General features: G+C 40.9%; 1 protein-coding gene and 1 long non-coding RNA gene across 2 annotated transcripts in view; one reads left to right on the top strand and one right to left on the bottom strand.

Moving 5' to 3' along the window:
- Positions 1-429: 429 nt before the first annotated feature.
- On the bottom strand, positions 430-8277 carry LOC123973939. The gene is made up of 3 exons (XR_006825737.1): positions 8198-8277; positions 3649-3780; positions 430-1301 (listed from the first exon to the last, which is right to left on the bottom strand). It is a non-coding gene; the product is annotated as an uncharacterized LOC123973939 (long non-coding RNA).
- Positions 8278-8666: 389 nt separating this feature from the next.
- tmtc4 (transmembrane O-mannosyltransferase targeting cadherins 4) overlaps positions 8667-9786 on the top strand; it is a 13377-nt gene continuing 12257 nt past the window's right edge. Inside the window, exons 1-4 of the mRNA XM_046054328.1 lie at positions 8667-8905; positions 9008-9140; positions 9257-9460; positions 9610-9725. Of these exons, the coding sequence (XP_045910284.1) occupies positions 9299-9460; positions 9610-9725 (278 nt within the window). The 5' untranslated portion in view covers positions 8667-8905; positions 9008-9140; positions 9257-9298. The remainder of the gene's footprint in view (positions 8906-9007; positions 9141-9256; positions 9461-9609; positions 9726-9786) is intronic.

The raw sequence follows: 9786 nt of genomic DNA, 5'->3' as shown, positions 1-9786 counted from the left end.
CCTTGAATCTGTGCAGGGCACAATGAAATCTCAAGACTATCAAGACATTCTGGAGCGAAACGTACTGCCCAGTGTCAGAAAGCTCTGTCTCAGTCGCAGGTCATGGGTCCTCCAACAGGATAATGACCCAAAACACACAGCTAAAAGCACCCAAGAATGGATAAGAACAAAACGTTGGACTATTCTGAAGTGGCCTTCTATGAGTCCTGATCTGAATCCTATCGAACATCTATGGAAAGAGCTGAAACTTGCAGTCTGGAGAAGGCACCCATCAAACCTGAGACAGCTGGAGCAGTTTGCTCAGGAAGAGTGGGCCAAACTACCTGTTAACAGGTGCAGAGGTGTCATTGAGAAATACAGAAAACGTTTGATTGCAGTGATTGCCTCTAAAGGTTGTGCAACAAAATATTAGGTTTAGCGGTCCCATCATTTTTGTCCATGCCATTTTCATTTGTTTTATTATTTACAATATTATGTTGAATAAACAATCAAAAGAAAAGTCTGATTTCTATTAAATGTGGAATAAACAATGGTGGATGCCAATTACTTTTGTCAGTTTCAAGTTATTTCAGTGAAAATTGTGCATTCTTCGTTTTTTGTGGAGGGGTACCAACAAATTTGGGCACGTCTGTATATACATAGCATTGGGCATGCACTTCTTGTGTCGTTGAGCCGGGTAGGAGGGGCCAACGTTGAATGTTGTGTTCACAAACTGCAACCACAAAACTTGTACATACCACAAGCTTGTGATAAAAATCTCTGTAGTTCTTAAACCAATGGCATTATAGTAGCTAATAGAATTGATAAACCTGTAAGCCACAAACACACACTTCTGACTGTAGAGATGGGCAGTTCATACATCTCATATCCCCCATTGAAGACTGAAACTGAGACTGTGTGAAGGTAATGTCATTCTGCCATTATCTTGTGTGTTCGAATGCAGTCTATGCATTTTTTGCTTGGATGTGTTCTCTTCTTTGATGGCTGGCTGGTAAAGGGCTCCAAGTAAATAAAATGTATTCTTATTACAATGTCGATGTGACATTTGTGGCACAGCACACAAGTAATCTGTGTAGGAATACAGTCAGCACAAATGTGTGGCTGTGCCATCACAGCAAAATGTGAAAATGATAAGAACAAATGCCTGCCTGCAGAGGTTCTCGGTGGTGACTTCGTGATGGACGCTGGTCTCCTGGGTGCTCATCTTGATGTGAAAGCCCTTATCATAGAGGATCATCATTCCCACCTGGTTGTCCTTCGGCCTCATGCAGAGAACAAAAGAGTCCTTCACCAGCAGCCATCTACAAAGTGCACAGAACCACACTCACACACACAATGGTGGAATTCAGTGTAGAAAGCTGAATCTGTTTTAACCCAGATGTAAGGAAGGACAGAGGCAATCATGAACAAGGGAGCTGCATGGGATATGGCTTTTATGTATATTTTAATAATCTATGGGCCAATGTTAACACATCACAGTGTGAAATAATGTTATTTTTTGACTAAGTAAAACACACCATTAAATCCACACTCGTAACGGACTGTATTTTTTCCCTTTTCCTGAAGTATTAACCCATGATTTCATAAACAAACAAACAAACAGACGCACACAAAAACGTCTCTGTGGCAAAGTAAGCATGCTAAAGTAATCAAATAAGACATTATAATTTAAATAACACATCTGATTTAAGCTCCGTCATCGTCAGTGTATAGCATAATGAAATGAAATAGGCTTGTTCTCACATTTCTTATAAGAGATCTGACTGATATTTAAAATGTCCAGGCAAAACACAGCAATGCTAAGACCTTATGAAATATATAAAGATTCAACCTCTTTTCCTGCTGAAAGAAAACAGTTTAGAATAAAAGAAACTCAAATTCTTTGAGTCTTTGAAAAAAAATGAAGTCATCTGTGACACATTGGCAGCCTAATGAAACTGCAAACTTTTCAGCAGAAGATACTGTCGCACATATTCTTTACGAACAAATTTACTTTGTTTTACTGTAAGATGCTTACTTAGCACTTATGCATCATTATTATAATGTGTCATCTCATCGCTTTTTTCTGTAGGCAATGGATATTAGTGGCCATCTTAGCTCTTTAAGTGATAGTTTCTTTGCTCCTGCCTGCTGTGTTTCCCCTCATTAATGCAAGCTATTCTCCATCACCATCCTCTGTGAAGGGATTCTCCTCATGCAGGCCACAGAACTCTGACAAGGATGAAATTACTGTTAGCTTTCACACCTAATTAAAGTGTAGATGGCTCACCTTCAATGGAGTTGACTGTATTGATGTCATTCTTTTACAAGACAAGGCTTTGACTGTAAGTCACCATACTTGTGGTTGCTGGATAGATCCAGTACATGGTGCTTTTGAGGATGTTTCTCAGGTTGTCCTCCAGCTGTATCTGTCAGATAGATTCCAGCTGTTTTCCATTCAGTGGTGGAGTGCATACATAGCTTAATGACTGTTCCCCTAAAGAACTAGAATTATGGCACTAATATTATTATTACTTCTATATATAGCAGTTGTTATAAGGGTTTTGATTCTGTTACTTTCATGACATGATGTCTTTAGAAGCATTTATGAAAAAGAGACTTAAGATAATACTAACGTTTGGTACCAACTCTCAGTTTTCTACTCAAAAATCATGTTTTGGTGATAAAGACTTTGAAGGTCAAAACGTTGCATCATTAAACTTTAGGGAGCTTGCAGTATTCAGTGTGCGGGTTGGATGTGATCACTACCTTTTTGAACTTGTAAAACAAATAAACAGTATTTAGTTAAATTTGAGACTGAGAGTAGCAACAGATTTTTTAAAATACCGAATGACAGTCATTCTCTCCAAATCCCAATATCCCAATGTATGCTTATCCAGACTGCAAACTTTCATTTGGCTGGTTATTTTTTGAAAATCTTCAGTGGGCTTGTTATATAAATGAATTTTTAGTTTCTGTGAGAACATGCTGTATTTTTCCAAGCTGCTGAACAGAAGGAAATGAGAGTGAGCTGAAGAGAAACTGAGTACTCTCAGCTGAGAAATGAACACTCAGGGATATAAGAGAGGGTGGACGGGTATAAATAGGCTTCTTGCTAATAGTCAGTTTTGTGCATGTATCTGTGTCTACATCTTGTGTGATTCTGCACATGCTTATGTGCGTGTGGGCTTTGTGTGCTGCATATGTAAGTGAGTGACAAAAGGTGAGCAAATTAGCAGTTCTAACAAGCAGGTTGGCAGGGAGCGCTTTAGAAGAGCCTTGAACATCAGCAGCTCCTGATGAAGAGCTTGGAAGTGCTTGAAACAGAGTTTGATTTTCCACGTGAAGTCCCTGTGGCTCAGCTCAATCGTGTAGAGATTTAGATTCAGCACCTTTGAGGTGAACATTTCAAAAGGAGACGGTTCAGCTTCACCGCATCAATAGTCGCTTACAAGAACTTTGGAGGAGATGAAACACATATAACGATACAATACTGCCTTTAAGGATAAGTTTGGGGATTGTGATATTAAGAAACTTTTGATCAGAAAAGGTGAGGTTTACAGCTTTATCAAAATAATGAGTGAAGAGCGCCTTTTAAAGAGGTTCAGACGGGGCGTGTGACAAGTGATGACTCAGTACCTGGTTTACAGTCAATTATATCTCACTCACCTTTGTTGTAGATGTCTGTTCCACCTCTGTTACCCAGACAAAAATAGGAATGTTTTCCAAGAACACTTTGGAGTCCAGTGACTAGTAATGGGGGGAAGTTGTAGATTGTCAGAAAAGGAATGGTTCTTGATTCTGGAGGGAAAAAAGGTTTTAGTAAGCAGAATGAGGAATAGGCTTTACCTTCTTTACTGGGTTGTAATAGACTTTTACCCATTGCAAATATGCACCAACATCCCCACTTTTATAACAAAAAAAGGAAGACTTTAAGAAATACTGGTCTTTGCTGATATTTAAAGACACTACCAGACACAGCCACAGCCAGTTCACCCTGCTACCATCTGGCAAGAGAATTAGAAGTATCTGCTGTCTTACCACCTGACTCCAGAGAAGCTTCTTCCCTCAGGCTGTGAGACTCCTTAATTCATCCTCAGCACTCCACCATGTAAAATAGTTTTAGTTCTGTATATAATTTTAATAATGTTTGCTCTTTGTAACTACAGGGAACTAAAACTTCATTGCATTATACAACCCTGGGTTGTAAAATAACACCCGGTACAATGAAAGTCAGGCATGATATTTGATTTATTGATTTTAAAAAGGTTTCTTACTCGACTTCCTGTTTTGTCCATCTGCCATGCTGGTCTTCAGTCATTCCATACTCTGTTCCTTGCTACTTAGGCCCCATCCACACTACTCCGTTTTAGAGAATGAAAACGAATACGATCTCCGTCCACACCAGCGTTTGAGCTGCGTATCAGAGTTGATCTCCGTCTACATTAAAACGACTGAAAACGCACATCTATTGGCCGTTCAGGTACACTGAGCATGTGGGTGCTGGTGTAAACTTGAAGCTGTAGTTACAGAAGATTTGGCGAAATAATAAAGAAATGCAGATGAAGAATCAGACCAGATTTTTTTTTTTTTTGCATGCACCAATAACGAGCTGGGACTGTTACTGAATGTAACACAGGACCAACTCAAAAACTCTGTCAGTAGCATCGTGTTGCTGCTTTGCATGACCCAATCAGAGAGCCGAACATGAGCGTCTGCGTCATCGTTTCTAAAGTCTTCCATTTTTTGCCCGTCTTCACTGACTTTTAGTCTGGACAGGAGGTGCAAACGTAGCAAAAGGTATCCGTTGTAATTCAAAAACGCAGTAGTGTGGATGGGGCCTTATACTTTAGATATAGTTTGACTAATAACTAACAAATAAATTATGTTTGAGGTCTAAAGCAGAACACGCATTAGCCCAAGAGATTTTTTTCCCAGGTGCAAATGTAGTTCTAGACATCTGTTGTTGTTACCAGATAAGTAATCTTTAAAAAAAATGTAAAATATTTAATCACCAAGCATGTTTTGCAAATATAAACTTTGCTTGTCATTAACATAAATATGTTCTTTAATAAACTAAGGCTTTGGAGAATATCACTGTATATCACCCACTGTGATCTCATAAAGGAGAACTGTGCCAACGATGATTAACAGCTAATGATGAAAAACACATGCAGGCTGCATCGTTCATCTCGGGACATTGCGTGATGCTTAGACATTTCTTCACTTTCACGCCATTTGACCCTGACCTTTCCTTTCTATGTCAGACTGCACACAATCAATGTCTGTCACCTTCTGCGTGATCACAAAAACAGTGGACCCTCCCTGACAGGGTCTCCACTGGCAGCCCTGTCTCCCTGCATTTGGGCCACTAGATCTTCTATTGGTGGTACTGAGCCATCCTGCCTCATTATGTCCTCCACCCCGCCCTGGCCAGCCCACTGGAAGTGATGCTAATAACATGAATTCCAACTGACTGACATGGGTGAAGAACCAGGAGATGAAATCCATACTTCATGCATTTTGCATGGGGTGGTAATTAGGCAATTTTGGGGGTACTAAATGCTTCTGCTGAAGTGTCCATGTTCCTGGTGAGACAGGAAAAAATCAGCTGAAAGCTTGTAATATCAAGTCCAGATGTTGAAAAATTTATTAATTAAGAATTAAGTAAGCGCTCTGAACCAATTTGAACATTTTTAGAAGGGAACCAATGGCACAAATCCTGGTGTGTTCTTCAAACCCTGAAGCTTCACCAAACTGGTTACACCCGTAAAGATTAGATTTGACTGTGCAGATACCAAGAGTATCTTGTTTTGAAGCATGGCCTTAATTATGTGTGCTTTCTTGCTGAATAAGTGTCTGCTTCTCTAACAGACCCTGAGACCCATTTCAAAGGTCTGAGAATGTGCCCTTGACAATCTTTCCCCCCTCTCATCGCCTTGGGCCCCTGGCTTTGGCCATTAGGGAGATTCCTTGTCTTCCCTAAGCAATGACAGGTGAAGTGGAGCACAAAATCCCAAAGCCTGCCATGGGCCTCTCCACAGCCTCAGCACCTCTAATTCTAACAGACACTCATCTTTCTATTAACACTTCTTTCTACTAACACATCTTATGACAGACAACAGATTCCCAGTGTTTGAGACGACAGCCACACAGTCTATGACAGAGAAATATATGCACCTGGCTGTTATTCCATGCACTGACAAAGGCAACACACCCCCCTACCAGACATAAACAGTTTGAGTTGCCAATGCAAGATGGAAAATGGGGAATGCACATCAAGGTTTTATATTCTTTGACATTAAAGGAAAAGCTTGCTGATCCGTTTCCTTACTTAATGGATTACTATGAAATTGAGCTTCAAAATGATATCTTTTCTCTGGCCACATTGTGAAATGCATATCATTGTTCTGATTTGGGGTTTTGTAGTTCCTGTTTTATTTTGAAATTATCCTTTCTAGTGTGTGATTTTTTTTGTGTTTCCTTGGTTGATTGTTTGCACCTGCCCTAGTGTGTTACACACATGTCCAATCATCCTCACCTTCCTCTTTGTATATTTGTCTTTACCCCGCCTTTCGCCCGATGTCAGCTGGGATTGGCTCCAGCCCCCCGCGTACCTGTACGCAGGATATGCAGTTGACGATGGATGGATGGATTATTTACCTGAGTTTGGATATTTTGGACTTTTCTTGGATTGACTTGCATTGTTATGTTTGAACTGTTTCCTGACTTTTGACTTTGGATTGTCTGTTCACCACATAAGCCACCCGCCTTTCCTTCCGGCCTGCTAGCAACCAGTCTTCATTCTGGCCTGTTTGAAAATTGCACTTCAGTGGATTAGGCTCAGTTTCATGAGTCTACAGCCATCCGGTCCTGAGTCAACCCCCCAGACAGCTAATCTTCCACCAGCTCCAGTTCCTGAGTTGGTTAAAGACTCCCCCAGAATGTTAGCATCCAGCTAGATAGCCTATCAGCGAGTCTGGTACAAGCCAGTTTCTTGCCGGATCGAACCCTGGAACCTAAGGCCCTCCAGAAGGCCACGTGCCTTTCATCATCATCGGGCCTCTCCAAGACTCAGCTGATCAGCCCAAGAGACTTTGTTGCCCTGTTCCTCAGAGACTCAGGTGACCAACTTCACTGACATTCAGCTGTCCATTGTTCCAGAGACTCAGCTGATCAGACTTTACTATCTAGCTCACCAAAGAGTCAGCTATAGGTTTCACCTTCATAGCTGGTCTCTTCCTGGAGGTCTTCCCGATGCACTTGGGCCTTCGGCCCTGCCTCCAGTCCGTACACCTTAGGACTCCTGTTTTGCCCCTGTCCAGCCCTCTGACTGTCCGCTGAGGACTCCTGCTCTGCCTCTGTTGATCACCTGAACACACCCTCCTCCAGATCTCCCTCCCTCCACCCACTCTGGTTCGATTTGGACTTTCTATTATCGGTCTAATTCTCCGGCTCCCCAGACTCCTGCACCTGAGTTGGATTATTAATAAACCTCTTATGAACTGAATCTGTTCTACTTACATTTGGGCCCTAGTCTTAGTTTCCCAGAGTCTACACTTGATTAACCATGACGATCATATCATGATACATGGTGCTTCTAAGAACTTTGTAATTCAAAAAGCCAAACCCAGACCTTAAGAAATTAATTTGTCTGTGGCCAAAAGGCTAGACATAGGCACAGCTGTTTGTTTCTAATAACTCTGGTGTACAACACACTTTTATTGAGACTAAACATAGCATATTCCCTTTAAGTACCTTTGTCATTATAACCACTCATGTGATAGGGTCAAACCATTGCACAGCTTTGTGGAAATAGGTCTATCATTAGTAACATAAATCTGTTTGTTTAATTTTTGTTTACATAAAAAGAACCAAAGTATACATTTACAATACAATCTACCTCAACATGAAACCAAATTACTTTCTATGCAGAAATAAATCAGTTAATTAAACCACGTATCATTTACATGACCAAGAATATAAATCTCACAAGCACAAGTCAATGTCAATCAACAATACATATCATGTAGTTTTAACATGATCTAATATGGATGCATGCAAAAAAATAAAAAAAACCATCTCTAAACTTCTCTGTCACCTTGCAGTCTGGTATTCCCTCACAAAATAAGGTGGTTACATTTACAATGGGAGGATGGAGAAAAAATTACATGAGAGACACATTCAACTTCATGGAAAACTAGACTGTTGCACTCACCCAATTTGTGTGTGTTCACATACTGTAGGCTAGCCTGATGTTGTTTTGCACTGGTCTCGGGTGTGATTCATCAGCAGTACTACAAAGGGAAACAAGAATTGACAATCACTGACAGGATAAGAACATTATGTCAGAATCTAAGCCAGCAATAAGTAGATAAATATAGAGAGGAGTGAAAAGGAGTGGAGAAAGAGAGCCTTACTGATACATCTAGTCTGCAGATCTTGGAGAAGTGAAGGAATGGGTTAAAGAACCTCCTTGAGGTTTAAACCACTTTTCACCTCAGCTAAATAACTGTGAGTCAGCCAGTATCATGTGTGTTTCCCCAGTTAAATGTAAGAGTGTATGAAGGCCTACAGTTTTGAATGAAACCATACTGGAAATTACGCTTACCCTACTGCGCTTTAGCACTCCACACAGTTTCAACTATTGGCTGAAAATGAACACGTGACAGTGACACTAGACAGGAAGTGTTTGAGCCTGAGCGTGTACATTTGTTTACAGCCGCGAGTTCTTCGTCTGCATGTTACCGAGACTGTCTTATGTGAATGAAAATCTGAACAGTTTTCGGCTAAATATTAGTAAACAGCACGTAATACCGATATAGCTACTACCGTGCGTCTGTCATGTTTATGCCGTGTATATGGGAATAACACCCGCTAACAAGAAATGCTAAAGTTACGCTCCCTCCGCCTGCTACCTTCCAAGGTAACGTTACCCTTCACGTTACACCGTCATGTGTCAGTGACAGCGTAATTATTTCACCTCTTTATTACAAAATACAAATGTAATCACCACGTTTGTGTGCAGGTGCGATTGGTGGATCCTTCAGCGAGCTAACGTTTAACGTGTGCTAGTTAGCCAGCTGGCAAAGACGCTAACATGGGAGTTATACAAGACAGGATGACCTCTGACTAACGATACACGTCTCTCAAAAGATAAAGTATGAACTAGTGTATAAAGAATGTCCTCAGCGTTTTCAACCCATGCTTTGGATAGCATTTGTAGCCGCTAACACAGTGTGACGCTGTCTGCCTGCACTCACCCTCTTCCCCTCAGTCACTAGATGATGATACAGAATGACCAAAGACCGGGTGCATCATGGCATTATCTGAAGTTTACTGGGATCACCAAATACCCCTGCCAAAGCTTGCTCCAGTCCAGGCCAAGGTCACTGTCGCTCTGGTGGCACTCCTGTGCTTCATTAACAGTTATGATGGGGAGTTTGTATTTGATGATTCTGAAGCAATCGTCAACAATAAGGTATTTTCCCCTTTGCACTAGTATGATACCCACACATACATATTTGCAAAGCCATTGATGTACCCCTTTCATGTACCATTTCAAAACATATCCATTTTATGACATTGCATCTGTAGCATGAATAGTCTATTTTTATGTTTCTGTTCCAGGACTTGAAACCAACAACACCCCTGAACAACATCTGGAGCAATGACTTCTGGGGAAGCAACCTGAGTAGCAACTCTAGTCACAAATCCTACCGACCTCTCACTGTCCTTACGTTCAGGTGAGGGCACAAATCTACTGTGAACATACACACTGATGTTATACCATGGTTACAAAAAATA

The sequence above is a fragment of the Micropterus dolomieu genome, linkage group LG07 (assembly GCF_021292245.1).
Source record: "Micropterus dolomieu isolate WLL.071019.BEF.003 ecotype Adirondacks linkage group LG07, ASM2129224v1, whole genome shotgun sequence".
In the NCBI taxonomy this organism is placed as follows: Eukaryota; Metazoa; Chordata; class Actinopteri; order Centrarchiformes; family Centrarchidae; genus Micropterus; species Micropterus dolomieu.
This window is presented reverse-complemented; position numbering and strand designations above follow the sequence as displayed.